Here is a 16,464-nt window from a genome sequence, read left to right on the forward strand (position 1 = left end):
TCCTCACCGTTGCTCTGTCCCAGCTCTTGCCAACCTAGCAGTTCGAAAGCACGTCAAAGTGCAAGTAGATAAATAGGTACCGCTCCAGCGGGAAGGTAAACAGTGTTTCCATGTGCTGCTCTGGTTCGCCAGAAGCAGCTTAGTCATGCTGGCCACATGACCCGGAAGCTGTACGCCAGCTCCCTCGGCCAGTAAAGCAAGATGAGCACCACAACCCCAGAGTCATCTGCAACTGGACTTAACAGTCAGTAGTCCCTTTACCTGTACCTTTACAATGTGAATTATACCATGATCCCACAATTTCTCAACTTGTTCTTCTCAAACAGCACCCCCAGCCAACCCCATGGCACTCTGTTTTTAAATAGTTGAGCACTCTGGGAAACAGTATGTGGTATGTCATGGAGATCAGCTGTTAAAAAAAATTATAAAGAGCTAGTGCAAATCCCTTGTTTAACTTGCTGCAGATCCACACACACTTACCTGGGAGTAAGTCCCATGAAAATAAGACTTACTTCCGAGTAGACGTTTACAGCACTACACAGTAGTAGCTCTTTGTGCTCTTATGTTTTTATTCCACAAGACTGCCACAACTCACATAAATGTATTGATTGGCAGAAAAATGGTATCTTGCCCAAGACCAAACTACTATTTGGTTCACGTTGCAATGGGGATTTCACAAATGTCTCATTCACTTACACATTACTCTATGTGACACCTCTGCAAAGTTGCCATCAATAGTTTCTGATCTTGCTAGGAAGGACATCCCAAAGATCCGAGGTGACCAAAGTTAAAACCTTGCTACTAAGAGTTTATTATTTTATCATACATAATAAGCCATATGGACTAGAGAGTGATCTGATGATGCCACCTGATGCAAGGATTCATACTTGTGGCAATCAAAGAAAAATGGTATTTTCTATCCTTATAGTGTTATCTGTACCAAGGCTTCCCAAAACAAGCTTTATTTAGATGTGATTCAAATTCTAATACTGTACAATAAATGCAACGTAAGAAATAAAAGCAATAAAATACAATTGAAAACCATAACATATAGAAGGGCTGCAATATGTCTGAAATTTTCCAGATTTGGACCTCGTAAATATCATCTGAGCGGAAATTGCTTGAATGTCTGGGAAAACTTCCTTTAAAATATATGTTCCTCATCTTCTTTTTTTGTGTTGAGATTTTGCAAAAAGAAGCTCAACAACTCTGTCTGGATTTTCACTTTTTGAAATATGGCAACCCTAGCATATAGCACAGTGCATTATAATAGCTACAACAGGCAGAAAAGAATAACTAAATAGTCCACCAAGATCCTCAGCAATTATAAGGAACTATTTAATTCCAGCTCCAATGAGTTTTGTAGCATGTTCTGTTCAACTTCTGTCTGTGTTTTTAAATGTGTCATCTAAAATGTCCAGCTGCATTTTGAGTGTACAAGTATTATAAACACTGTGATTTATAATGTGGGATTCACTGGCATATATACACATATCAAAAGAAGTATGAACATTGGGGGGAAGCAGGACACAAAGTGTAAAGCATGTATTCTCTTTACTTTTAAAGCAAGATGAGCTGTTGTTGTTTAAAGAAATAGATAGGCTTTCCCCTGCAGGCATCTTAATTATAATTTAATGTGACTTTATTGTCCATCCGCACAAACAATAACTAGCAATCAATTTAGCCTTGAGCTGTTGCCACCACACCAAAAGAAGAGGTGCTGAGAGAGCTTAAATTACTGTCATGCCATACCCTCCAACATTTCTCTGATGAAAATAGGGACATCCCATTCCATAATGATAATTTTGCCGTTTATACCCCACACATCTTAATGGGTTGCCCCAGCCAATCTGGGCAGCTTCCTATATATATATATAAACATAATAATACATTAAACATTGAAAAAAATTCTATACAGCATTGCCCTCAGATGGCTCGGGGGTTGGGTAACTCCATACCCTCAAACATTTCATCCTAAGGAAAAGGGGGATATTCCAGGATCAAATCAGAAACCAGGACATCTTCTCTAAATCTGGGAAGTCCCTGGAAAACAGGGACACTTGGAGGGTCTGCAATGCACTCTATGTATGGCTGCCTTTGAGGCCCAGAAGCTGCAGGAACTGCAAAATGCATTACAGAAAGAATTGTACTGGTTGCCAATTAGCTACAGGGCTATGTTCAAGCTGCTGGTTCTGGTGCATTAAAGTGCTATAAAGCATGGGACCAGAATACTTGAAATATCATCTCACCCCTTATAAACCCAATTGAGAGGTCCGGAGGGTGGGGCCTTTTTTGTGGCTGCTCCCCACTTGTGGAATGTTCTTCCCAGGGCGGATGGCCTAGCGCATTTGTTACATATCTTTAGGTGCCAGGCAAAAACAATCTGTGCCCTTTTGAACTGTGAGAGGCATTGTTTCCGTTTGTTACTATGGTGTGCATTCTTTGTGTTACACATTTTAAACCGCCCTGCGATGCATTGATAAAGGGAAGTATAGAACTTTTAATAAATAAATGAATAATTTGCACTCTGTGAGCAAAGGCCTCCTGCAGATACCATCTTATCAGGAGGTTTGTTCCACATAATATAGGAATCGGGCACCTATTCTTTGCAATTCCCTCCCATCAAATATCATACAGGCAACCTCTTCATTGGGGGTTTTTTGGCAGCTAGTGAAGCCCTTCCTCTTTCATCAAGTCTTTCAAGTCTTTCCCAGCCTGCGTTTGCTTTGGAATTGTTTCTAGATGTTTTCTTTTACTGTTTGTGTTTGCTGTCCTAGGCACCATTGAAATATATATTTAAGAATAAACCAATAAATAAATAAAATATGCAGCATGGATTTACAAACAACAAAATGAACAGACACACAATTCTCACATAAACCCCCCAGGAGATAGTGTTGTCATCACTGCTGCATTGTGTCCCTGGTACCATCCCTCGCAGATGTACCAACCCCCCATTTTATTTATTTATTTAGGCACTGCCTGTCAGCCTTCAAGGATTCCCAGGGAAGCGCACAATAAAACCAAGTCAATAAGAACACCACAAGCCAATTAAATTAATTTCTAGCAAAACAGCAACACAGTCATTAATTAGACCAGGATGCATGTTGCAGCAGACAGGTGGGAGGCTTTCTTGAGAGGAACACCATAAATGTCATAAATAGATAAATACATTTATTCTGGGTTACAGCCAGCTAATTTGGATCCATCCACAAACAGCTGTGCTTTGAACAGTTAAAACACCGCTCTTGGTAAAACTAATTGTGCTGTAGTTTGGGAAGTCACACTCTTTGCCAACAACAGAAAAGTGTGTTGAAGACCTATTCGATTCATTCACTAAATAACCAGCTGCAAACCACAGCAGGGCTAATTGCAAGAAATGAAACTCAATTTGGCAAACATTTCTAGATATGTGCTCTGATAAATTTTGGCTTCTTTTTTCCACTTGTGTGCAGTGCAAGGGTTTCTTTCTCCCCCCCGCCCCAAAACTGGTCATATTCAGTAGATAGTGTGTCTGGAAATGGGAATTTGCTTAAGGGATGCTGATCCTAGCAGTTGTTATTAATTATAAAGTTGAAATTTTTGTGAATCTCCTCCTGTTACATATGAGAGTTTCTTGGTATTTGCATGTGTGCCTGCATGTGTATGAACAACAGGCAATCCCAGATCTTGTCGTTTTATCATTTTATTCTGCTACTTTGGATATCATTTTTATAGTAAGGATGGAGGTACATCTGCTTAAACTTGACTACACTAAAGAGATATGAATTTGCAATCTTGGTCAAAATTTAATCTTCCATCTAGCACTATATTCCGTTCTTCAACAGAAGGTAACCAGCTGCAATGAAGTAAAGTAGTAAGAGCTTAGAAAAACAGGTTTTCCAGTATTTGACTTTGGACATTTACAGAAGGCACTACAGCTGTTCTTCTTGCTGCCATGGAAACGGTGCAGAAATCTGGTGAGTTCCTTTGAATTTATCACAGTTGTTACAAAAACCATTTCCCCTCCTTTAAAAAACAATAAATAGAGCAATTTTCCACTTTGGCAATTGCTCACAATGCAATATATGATGCTGTCCTAATGTTGGACCAAATAATTTATTGTGTGGCTGCATCAATTAGAATGAGTCTAAAAGTGCAGAAAGAGAGATGAAGTACCGTATTTTTTCCATGTATAAGACTAGTTTTTTCCCTAAAAAATAATGTCCAAAATTTGGGGGCATCTTATACACAGATAGATCTCCCCCCATTTTCTTAAATCGGAGGCCCCTAAAATTGGGGGTGTCTTAATACATGGGGGTGTCTTATAGACACGGAAAAATACAGTATTTGAATATTGAAGATCATGCCTATTTTATACAGACAGCTAAAAATTCAGTTGAAAATGGAAACATTTCTAACAACTCACTGGGTTTTGGAAATTTGGTCGCTAAGTATTTCAAGAGTACATAAATCCACATTTTACCCTGTATATACAGATTGTAATTATATTATTATTATTATTATTGTAAACTGATTCCAGAAATAATTTGATTTTGTTAAAAGATGATAGACTTGCCTTCATTTAATTAAATTCAACATCTCAAAAATTAGAATGCACATTATAATCTTTTAATTGTTCATGATGCAAGCTTGCAAAAGGTCATAAAATATGTGGTTTTTGATTCCCTATTACTTATCTTGCATGCTTCCAAAATAACATATCTGTTAACAGTTATAACTGTTAACTGAAATGCTATTAACTCAGTAAAGGAAAAAAGAGCTAAAAGTGGGAAGCAGGTCTCCCTTGGGCTTTGTAGGCAGTTCCTTTATGATCACCTGAGTTTATCCCTTGATTGACTCAAGGCAAAATCCCACCTTCCTAATCAGTAAAATGCACAATATGATGTGATCCTTCCCATGTGGGATCTATTATTGCTGAGGGTGACTTAGCTGTTCTTCTAGGATATAACCCTGTATTGAACATTTACTGTGATGATCTAGGATCCTACTCAATTAGCAATCGACTTTCTACATTAGCAAGAGGTTGGGTTAGATGACCACTGAAGTCCCTTCCAACTCCATGATTCTAAGATACTCTGGTGTATAATGAAATGAAATAAACTTAATAGGTTGAAGCTGTTCAAGAATATATTGTCACACTGACATCAACCCAGATGTATTTTTCCTAGCTTTTCTCTCAACCTATAAAATGTGGATTCAGTAAAACTAAATCTCAAATAATGGCAGAATGCCAGGGTATTCTTTTAGTTTTACACGGAGAGAGAGATTTTCCCGGCTTTTATTAAACAGAAAATTCCAGTAAAGTGCCTATGACTTGTAGTGAAAACATTTACAGGGCATTCTTATGCCTAGAAGCCCCAGTCTAATCAATGTGGCTTGCTCCTTAGCGTTTAGGGTATCCTTAGGTGTTTAGGATATCCTATCCTTAGTGTTAGGATAGCAGCCATAATCCTTGTCACCCAAAGGTGTATTACTTTTTCACACTAGTGGCTTTCAGGGCAAATTGTGACAATTAGTAACAAATATTGTATTTTTCAACAAAAATCACACAGAACTACTGTAAACATTTTAAGATTAACATGAAATAGCAAAGAGCCAATGGATTTTTAAAAGTTGTTGTTAATTGCCAAAGAAAGACTGAAATTTATGAAAACAGTGGATAGATAAATAAAATAAATCAAAATGATTGTGCTTGGACCAACATAGGCTTCATCTCTGTAAGTCACTCCAAAGGGTTAACATCTTTATGGATTAACCTAAGACATCTGATACTAAGAGGATTCTACTTTCTGCATTTTTTTTATTGTCAAAATCTTCATGGGCTTGTGCACTAATGAATGCTCTTTGTAAAATCCTTTTCTGCCCCATCAAGAAAGATTTCAAAATGAAGGGTGATAGAAGATGCCAGCTCACCATTTTAATGAGTTATCATTCTACTCCAATTTTGAAAGAGGGAGAGGGGAGAAGCCCAGTAATTTAGAATTTCTGTATGGTAACTCACTAAAAATGAGTAACAGAATCATGACTGGTATAAAGCACAGACCTTTTTTAATACCGTGATTTTAAAAAGTGCAACTAAACCCCTTTACTGGAAACAATTTTAAATGGTTTGTTAAAGATCCTGGCAGCAGAGTTTGAGGGGTACATTAATATTGATAGTTATTATCTGTATGCCACTAATTACAGTTTGTAAGATAAAAGCAGGAGGGGGGGGAGATAAAAGGATGGAAGGGGAGTCCAGAGCACTGTCTAGTCCTTTGGTGTTGGATGAGTTTCCGATAGTAAAGCTAATTTACTAACTGTGTGGACAAAGGGGCTCGGATTGGTCAGGGTGATGCCTTGCGCTCTGGACTCTTGTCCCTCAGGGAAGAGACAGCTGGCTGGGCCAGGGAGGTGATTAATGTCTCTCTGTGAGAAAGGGTGGTCTCTGCCTGCTTGAAGGAGGCAGTGGGTAAAACCACTCCTCAAGAAACACAGGCAACCTGGGACATCTCAGAGTCCTCAGAGGAGTCATCAGAGATGGCTGGAGAACTCATCCTATCCACCCCCTCTGCTATCTGACCCAAAATTTCCTGATCTCCCTTTTTGTTGATGATGATGATTAAAATAACTGCGGTCCTAAGGCTGGAAGGTGATGGGCTGCCAGCCAAGGGGAAAGATCCCATGGTCCAAGACAGACTTGGAGCCATCCCAAAAGCAACCTGGTGTGGAGCTGGGCAGGATGCAAACTGGGGGAAAGTTGCTCTGACAGCTTAAGTGACCTCTTTTCATTTACTTTTTCCTGCCCAGTGGAGCAAGTGGGAGGGGACAACATGCATGGATATCCTTCCTCTGCAGGAACAGTAAGTTTAGAAAACACACATTAGGGATATATAAGAACATGCTAGCTGCTATGTACACCTTATCGTTCTGTTTCCTCCAGTATGGTGTTGTTGTTTTCATCCTGTCATACCATTCTCAATAACCCTGTACTAGCCCTCAGGATCTTTTTGGTTGCACTGATACTAAAAGCTGCACTAAACTGTAAACAATCAACTGTGAGGAGTCTGTAACACGATTAATTTAGATTTCTAACCCATCTGATTTTTAAGGCTCAAGGTTAACTACAATGCCAAAGTTGAAAAATATCTTTCTGTAATAGTTAGTTGATTGTCCTTGGTTTTAAATGCATAAATACTGTCATTATGAACCATTTTGATATGTTCTTTTGATATAGTGGTATATACACATTTTTAAAATAAACAAACAAATATGTATAAGATATCCAAGTAAATCAAAATAAACCCACATGCTAAAAGTTGGGTCTAACAGAAAGGTCTTCTGAATGGTGTTGAAGTTCAGGGTACATTTTAAAGGGATGGAAACGCCATATGTAGAAAGGGACTGGATATTATGAGAATGGTGGTAGTATGAGATTAGTCTGGCTTAAGTATATGGGGCCCAACCCCTATATATTTTTGGGCTCTACACACAGAGACAAAAATCAACACTTTGAATTTGTTCCCTGAAGACAGAATGCCACTACAGACGCTAAAGCACTAATCAAATGAAGATATTCCTGCTTGACCTGACTGTCAAAGATTGGTCCACCATGTTCTTTACCAACAGATTGCTTGGTCATGACGCTCACTGGGTGAGTCTGCGTCAATCACTACCTCTCAGTTTAACCTACCATGCAGGATTGCTGTGAGGACAAAATATACATATACACCACCTGAGCTCCTTGGAGGAAAAGTGGGATACAAATGTGATAACGTTAAAGGGCATGCCTTAAAATGATATAGACATGAATAGCATTTGAAAGATGAAAACAAATGCTGACTTCTACACCCTGACATCTGGTTTATACAAAGCCCCCTGCATGTGAGCAATCATGGCATTACACCAGCACGGGGAAGGATGCCCAAGCTGTGCATAAAGACCACGGGCAGCTGTTTTGATCATTGTTGCATTTATCCCAGCAGTCACAGTTGCAGGAAGAGCTGTGGTTTTACCTGTGTAGAACCAGTTAACACAAAACATTTTAATTCTGGGCATTAGGAGGAGCTATAACTTCTCATGTGTGGTGGTAGGGGGAGAATTTACAGTAGAATAAGAATAAAATTCTACTTACAGTCAAAAATGGCAGTGCATGTCTTTTTGTTGTTGTTGTTGTTCACTATTTTTATTAGTGGTTTTGTTTTGTGGTAAGATACAGAACTACCGTTTTGCTCTTAGCTACAGTTATTTATATTCCTGACATCCTGCTTTCCATTTATGCAAGAAATGTGGTCACTCTTTCAAGAAGGTGACAATTAAAAGCATAAACTGACATTCAATATTAGAAGGGATGGAGCTGTAACATTTTCCTCTTAAAAGAAACTGGTCTCTAGCATGAACTGCAATGAAATGGTCTTTTCCTCAATTTCCCAATGTACTTTTGTTCCTTACATTTATACACTTTCCGTCAAGAAGGAAAAACAATCTCTGGTTTGAAGGAAGTGCCAGTTCTGTATCAAAGGAAACAAACAGTGTTCTCTGGCTCACTACCAGATACTCCAAAGCAATTAGGTATAAGACTCCAAAAAGGAAAACTGAGAGAGATTCATCAGGGAAGCAGGAATATTGCTTGGGGGGAGGAGCATAATGTCTAAAAAATCAGGGACTTATGCTTGAGGAATAAAATAAAACTACAATTGCCTATACTGTTGTTTGCCTCACAATATAAAAATGCCACAATTGTTGATTCAGATACATTTCTGCTACAACTAGAACAATACATTGGATACATCCTGCTGTGTCTTTTTACAATTTGCTAGTAGAGATGCCATAATGGAGTGTTTATAACTCTCCCAACTTCCCTAGACTTGGGGGGGGGGATAAGGGGCTTTCCTTTATTTTATTGCACTGTTGGCCATTTAACAAGAGACACAATATGAAGCTGCTAGATATAAAAACATGGCAAAGCAGACTTGTACTTAGCAGCAGGAGGAAGTCAGAAATGACTGTGAATGAGATTCCTAAGAAGATATTTCTGATTCCGTTGTCTCTATTTGACTTCAAATTGTGAAACAGCAGGTTTTGTGAACCAAAGTGATCCTGAAAAGAGCATTTACCTCCAATATATCATTGGAAGATTACAATACTTTCTCTTCAAGAACCAGCACTGCTAAACAGCTAAGTAACAAACCAAAGATTTCAGAGCATTGCTTTGCAATCTTTACACACACACACACACACACACACACACACACACACACACACACTTATAACTCTAACCCTTCAAAATTAAGCCAGACCCAATTACATATTTGCCTTCCCATTTTTTATCTCCCAAGCCATGAAACTGACCTTCCTTAAGACTTTTCTGGTTGTTCGTGTCAAGACATTCCTTTTCTTTCAATGATTCAATATCCCCAACAGGCAAAATCTCTGGGAAACCCTGTTGCTGCTTCTTAGAGCTATCGATCATGATGGGACTCCTTTAGAAAGGCAACATCCAGCACAGGAAAGAGACCAATTTACAAACCAGCAGTATGCTGCTCCTTTTGCTCAATGTAGCAATAATTGAGCAATTATGTCTTTAAAGCATTTGAAAGCAGCCATTACCCTTTACTTCTCAGCTTGACCTGAAAGTACACTCAAACTGCTAGGAGCGCATAACTCTCTCTGAGATAAGAAGACTGTGAGCCTATGTGGAGAGCTTCCAAGTCCCACCTCCTTCCCCAGACAACCACCCCTCATCCCTCCCCTTTTTCAGCCACCCTCGCTTTCTCTGTACTTTGCATTCAATATGCAGTTTGATGGCCAGAATCATCTGACAAACACTGAGTCAAGCAGTTAAAAATAAATCTCAGCAGTTGGAAGGAGCAGCATTTGGCGATACCTAAGATGACATATTGATGTTGTGGTCTCTCTCTCTCTCTCTCTCTCTCTCTCTCTCTCTCTCTCTCTCTCTCTCTTTTTCTCCCGCTACAGCCTTAGGCTGTAGAAGCATTTTATGGTGTTTAAGAACATGATGCAAAACAATCATCAAGGAGTTATCTGTAGCATCAGAAGTAAAAGGAGGGTGGTGGTGGTGAAGCAACTAGAATTGTGTACATGTGTTCATTTCAAGAAACTGAATTTAACAGCATTCTGCATGTCCACAGGCAGGATAACCTTATGCCTTTTTCCCCAAATCACTTTGGCAGCCTGGGCTAAAGAGGTACTACAGTATTGGAAAAGAGAGAAAGATGTTTGGGGAGTATGTGACATTATTGTCTGGAAGTGAATCCAAGATGCAGGAAACACACTTCAAAGCAACCTGAGAAGGAAACCTTCAGTGCTTCTGTCACATCACCAGCCAATACCCCGATCCAATCACTTTTCTCACAGACATCCAAGAATAACAACTGATAAGCTTCCTCACTAACAGCATCTACACATGTATTTCTGGTGTGCAAAGAAGGAAGGCATCTGTAAAGAGCTCAATAAGGCACTAGGTCGTAAAGCAAGGGCCTTGTTTAGGCTTTATTGGATTGCAGTCATACAAAGTTGAACAAAAGATAGAACTGGACACACAAATGAGTGGCGGTGCCAGACTTAGGGTAGGAAGGACACATCCAATAAGAAGAAAGTAAGCAAATCTGCTCATTGTGACAGGACTCACCTACATTTATGCAACATTTCCATATATCTATAAGGACTGGCTACAGCTGAGCAAGACTAAAGTGAAGAAGAGCAGATAACTTAGGTATGGAAGAAGTGCATGCTAAGGAAAGGAAAGCTGAGGTAGGACCAGTGGTGGAGGAGCTAAGAATGGTGTTGGAATGGGGGGGGGGGTTGTAAAAAAAGGAAAACTGCAGGAAAGCTGCAGGAACCAGAAATAAAGGATGATAAGACAAGGCAAAACCAGCTGAAATCAGAGAAGGAAAGTTGGGGTTGGCACTCACCTGCCCACTCTCCTATATCAAATCTTTATGGCTGTGTTTCAACACATGAGGGCCATCTCACTAGCATAAAGTAAAACATGAAAGCAATACAAATGCTGCTATTCTCGCTCTACAATGAACATACAGTGCCATGGCTCTCTTCTCATTTTATTCCATGTAGCATTTCTAATGTAGCAAACTTCAATTGCTTTCTTTGTGCAGCAGCACTTTACCCTCATTACATCACTCCAGAACACCTCCTCTTCCCCCACAAGCCTTTTGATCTGCAAGCAATCTTTTTTATCTTTTCAATTAGTAACTGAAAGCAGCTCTTCCATGTCAACCACCCCACAGGAGAAAACAGTTTTCCTTAATGGTCCCCTGGAATCCTTTGGAGCAACCAGAGACAATTTTTGTGTCAAAAGGAAATTACTTCTACTCAAATGTCAGCTAATTTTGTTGTCCCTATGCTGCTCTGGTTACCAAATTCACCTTATAGGCTTCAACAAAACCCTGCAAGTTATTCAACTAATGCAATCTAGTTTAACTACATTGAACAATACATTCAACCTACCAAATCCTCCTAATGCTTCTCACTCAACTAGACTGGACTATCAGGTTAACCCCCAAACATATTCAATTGTCACAAAAACACTAAGATGCAGGTCTTAATCTGTTTTTAGTCTATTGTCATTTTAACTTTTCAAATGTCTCAAATTACAAATGTACATTTTTCATAGTTTTTAACTAAGTTTTTAACACATTTACTGTTTTTAACCTTTGAGGTGCTTTGTTAGCCGCCCTTTGTTAGGCTTCGGCTGGGGAGGGCGGGATATAAATAAAATTTATTATTATTATTATTATTATTATTATTATTATTATTATTATTATTATAAAATCAATCAGTAAATATTTTTATGAAATACATAATTAAAATAAACTAATTAGTCCTGTCAGCAGATGCCCACAAAATGACTTCTGCTTGCTCAACAAAGTCTCACCCCCTCTCTTTCCCATTTCCCCAAAACTGACTTGGGGGTCTGGAGAACCCTCAAATCAGTGCATGGGAGGAGAGGGGGGAATTGTTCCATCTGGCAAGTTGAAATGCTTGCCCTGAAATAATGATTGGCATAGCACTACATTGAATCCCTCTATATAATCAATCTGAAAGTAGCATTTAAAAAAACAAAAAAACAGTAGCACTATGGAAGCAGAATCTCATTAAAAAGAAAAACAGCAGGTTCCTCACTGAGGGAGTAGCTTACCACTGTTGCTATGGCCCACACTTATTGCCAGCAAGAATCTGTTGTAAAGGCAAACTGAAGATTATATTTTCATGATATAATGCACCAAACAAACCTCCAAAATGGTGGGCTAGAATGCTTTAAAATGAAGGCATTCAGCAGAAACCAAAGGAACTATCATTTATGGCAGGGGATAAAAAATTAACAGAAAACACATTTTGGGTGGTTAAATATGTAAAGCCTCTACCTTTTGGGGGGGGGGACTGCATTGAAGTAAAATAATATAATGGATTTGTTCCCTGCACTAATTGCTCATAATACTCAACAAAATAATTTCTCAACAAGGTTGCAGTCCATCAACTGAAGTCAATTAAGAAAGATTTTAAATTGAATAAAATACCCAATGGGCATATTGCAAAAAAATGATGAAATTGACGAATTTTATACAAGTACATCCATTGCTATGCTTGTTGCTACCACATGTCCAAGGTGCAACCTAATACCTACATGGCACCTCAACAGCCTCGAGAGGCAGCATGGCTTCAACATTAGCCCAACCAGGGTTCTCTCTTTCATCTTGCCTGATCAAGAGTTCCAGAGAACTTGAATGCTTGTACACTATGCTGTGATGTTTCAGTCAGCCTCATAAAGGTATTGTCCTGAAAATGGACTTTGGAGGCTTTTACTTGCACCTTCCTGAATTTTTAAAAGGTACCAATGGCCCAACTCTGCCACTTGTATCCAGTTCCACATGGTCATGCTTGTTTGGAGTATCCAATTCTACTGTCAGCCTCTCACCTGGTTCCCCCATGGTTCAAGCTGAAAATTGTTCCCTGTGAAAATATATCCTCCTAGATGGTTAGGCTATGGTTAGGCTATGTAGAATTTAATTCTTTCTGTTGCTTTCTATGCAGCTTGCTAAATTTCCTCTTTCTTCCAGTGTTTTTTAAATGCCTTATTCCTAACTTTAATCTTTCTTCCCTTCAGTAACATGTAGTCCCATTGATGGGAAAAGATAATGTTTGTCAAGTATATGGTTCTATCCAAATGAAGTAAAATCAATCTTTATGTTATAATAAATCTTCTTTCATGGTGATCTTTTTACTGTTCAAAACACTAACAACTCCATAAATCAACTTAGTTTTCCCACCACTTCGGTACAACTATTATTTATTAAGCGTGAGAAAAAATAAGCCATACTGTTGAGAAGTGAGGGCCAGCCAAAAAAGGGCTTCCTGGCAATTGCAGTGAAAACAAACAATTCCCCAAGGATGTATATCAAATTTGGCAGGGTCAATATATTCTTACACAATTACACCAGAGTATTATTTTTACAAATTCATAAAGAAAAGAAAGAGAAAAAGAAGGATCTTCTTGGCTCACATATTTGAGAGACTCAGAGAACATTGTGCATGTAGTAGTTATTTTAAATACTTTATCTGCTTTTGCTGACAAAAATATATATCAAAAAGATAACTACGTATATTCATAAAACTTTGATAAGGAAATAACTCATTACCACCCGCTTTCCCTCAGTCTCAATGCCCTTTTCTTTCAAGACAGACTATGGGAAATATTACATTGCTGCAGCTCCTAACAATGCAAGAGGATAAACAATTTTGAGTTATGCAGAGCTCCTCCAGCAACATGGTAGGCTAGCTAATTTTTCAGGACACAGAAAGCTTTGGTACAAGCATATGCTTTGATATTACTCCAATTATGCCATTTTTTCCAATTTAAAGTCATCTAATGTGCTAACCAGCACCATACTGACCCACTATAGTGCTTCCCTCAAGACCATTAATGAACAGTTAGATTTAATGTGCACTCTGTAGAAATGAGCAATGAATTGCTTCAAAGGCTGTTCTAGCCAGCTATTTCTATCTGAGAAGAGAGAAGCAATTACTCTGCTATGTAACCATTCCCACAAACATTTTATAACAGATACATTTAGGATACCAGAACACACTATGAAATCCAAATTAAGTCCAAATTAGCATTTCTTGATTTAACCTCTCTAGCATAACATGATAAGTTATTTAAAATATGTGTTACTTGAATGTATTAGAAAGCCTTGGGGTTGATGCAAGGGTGGGCGAAAAAGATTTGCTGCTCTATACATACCGTATTTTTTGCTCTATAAGACTCACTTTTTCCCTCCTAAAAAGGAAGGGGAAATGTGTGTGCGTCTTATGGAGGGAATGCAGGCTGCGCAGCTATCCCAGAAGCCAGAACAGCAAGAGAGATCGCTGCTTTCGCTGCGCAGCGATCCCTCTTGCTGTTCTGGCTTCTGAGATTCAGAATATTTTTCTTCTTGTTTTCCTCCTTCAAAAACTAGGTGCGTCTTGTGGTCTGGTGCGTCTTATAGAGCGAAAAATACGGTATGTCTCAGTGTCCACATCCTTTCCTAGAAAATAGCTGGGTGGGGCTATGAGACAAAGGTCTGGTTCCCCAAGCCAAACGATGACTAAGTGTGAATGAGAAAGTGTGTGGATACTCAGAACAAAAATTGGAGCCACTTCACTCCTTTTTTGGTTCTGCTGATGCTGTGCTACTCAGAGCTAAGCCATGGGTTAGCATTACGTCCGAACCTGGCCTCATGGTTTGTTTCCCCAAACAAATCACAAGTGGTAAGCCAAGAACAAACTGTAGCTACATGTTGTGGTTTGTCTGTAGCAAGACCAGACTCCATGGCCTAGCTTTGAGTAGTTTGGCAGTAGGAGGCCATAGTTTGATTCATTATTGACATGTTACCTATATGGTGGCTTTACAGTTTTATGCCGTCTGGAGCTTCTGGGGAGATGCCTTAGCCTAACACTGGATTGCATTGATCCATCACCCAAGACCAATATGAGGAGCAGAATGTGATAGCGGTATATTGTGGGTGAAACTGATGCCGCTCTTGAGTCCCTCTGCTACCAGCACCACTTTAAACATTGGGCCACTGGTAAGCAGAGGGACTCAGGAGCAGCGGCAGTTTCACCCGCAATATGCTGCCAGGTGAAGCTGTCATCACTCTGCCCCTCATACCACAGAGGGAGGAGCAAGCTGTATCACCAGGCCGATACAGCTTGTTCCTCCCTTGGCTTCCTTATACTGCTCCTGCCCCCCAGAGGAGCAAGCCCTGATGCCTCACATATGAGCTGGAAAAGCATGGGGCTCACTCAGCTGGGGGGAGCCTTCCTGCCCCCCCAGCTGAGCCATGCAAAGAAGCCCTGAGGTCCCTGATGCTTGTGTGTGAGCGGCAGGGACATCAGGGCTCACTCAGCAGGGGGAGCAGAAGATCTTCTGCCCCCCACCAGCTGAGTCGTGCAAAGAAGCTGAATGATCCCAGCCCACAAGGCACTGGGGTAGAAGTGCCTCAGCTCCCATGGTGAAACCTGCAGCAGTTTCACCCCAAAACCTTGTGAGTTTTCAACACTAAAGTATCCTAAGACGTGCTTATCTAATCTCCTATTCAAAAATCTTCACAGAATAAAAAAGCATTAAAAGTACTAATTACTGGATTAAAAAGATGGTGTATCCTGAGATTTATCAGCTGGCTACAAATACAATTTTCCATTATAAGATCCTACTTTCAGTTGGAAATAGATTATGATGAATTTCAACTTCGGAGCGGAAGCCTTTCATTGTGAAAGTCAAGCTCAAAATGTTGTTTTCAATTGTAACAGGAAAATAATTTGAGTTTTTCAGAGAATAAGAACGTTAGAAAATGTGATTAAACTCACTTTTAATACTAGAAACCATGTCACCACTGAACAAAAACTGGTGCATTGTCAGCCATCTGTCATTACACTGGCTTTAGATATGCGTTGGCAGCATCAATAGTTCCCACAATTATAACACATACTGTACATGGTTGACTTGCATGCTGTATATTAAGACCAGTAAATTGTACTATGTAAGGGATTATCTGGAAATATTTCAGCCCTGACTAACTGTCCAGGGCTAACTCTTTAGTGTAAGATTTAAAAACAGATGGAAAAATACAGATTCATGCAACCTGTGACTAGGTTGCAAACCTAAATTAAAAAAAAATAAAAAATCTATGCAGAACTGGTACACAAAATAAATTCCACTTAAAAATATGCTTTATCTTTCATAAATAAATTCATCCAATAAAGTTATTATCTCTGTTTCCATCCAAAAGACCAAAAAAAATTCCAATGCACACATGATTGCTTCAACCACTACAATGTGGGGGCCACGCAATGGGAATATATATATATATATATATATGCAGGTTTTGGTGTCCTCGGGTGTCTTCTTTTACACGGGAAGACACCCGAGGACACCAAAACCTGCATTCCTGTACCCGTGAAAAT

The 16,464-nt window shown here is 39.3% G+C and overlaps 1 protein-coding gene across 7 annotated transcripts in view; it reads right to left on the reverse strand.

Annotated features, from left to right (window-relative positions):
• Window positions 1-16,464, reverse strand: part of MRTFB (myocardin related transcription factor B) — a 93,692-nt gene that overhangs the window by 33,184 nt on the left and 44,044 nt on the right. Inside the window, exon 1 of one of the 7 annotated variants that reach the window (XM_081887955.1) lies at window positions 9,334-9,656. The exons of the other annotated variants lie outside the window; for them this stretch is intronic. Coding sequence (XP_081744081.1) covers window positions 9,334-9,454 — 121 coding nt within the window. The 5' untranslated portion in view covers window positions 9,455-9,656. Of the gene's footprint in view, window positions 1-9,333; window positions 9,657-16,464 lie in introns of those variants that run through there. 7 annotated transcript variants of the gene reach the window in all.

The sequence above is a fragment of the Podarcis melisellensis genome, assembly GCF_964234715.1.
Source record: "Podarcis melisellensis genome assembly, chromosome: 14".
NCBI lineage: Eukaryota > Metazoa > Chordata > Lepidosauria > Squamata > Lacertidae > Podarcis > Podarcis melisellensis.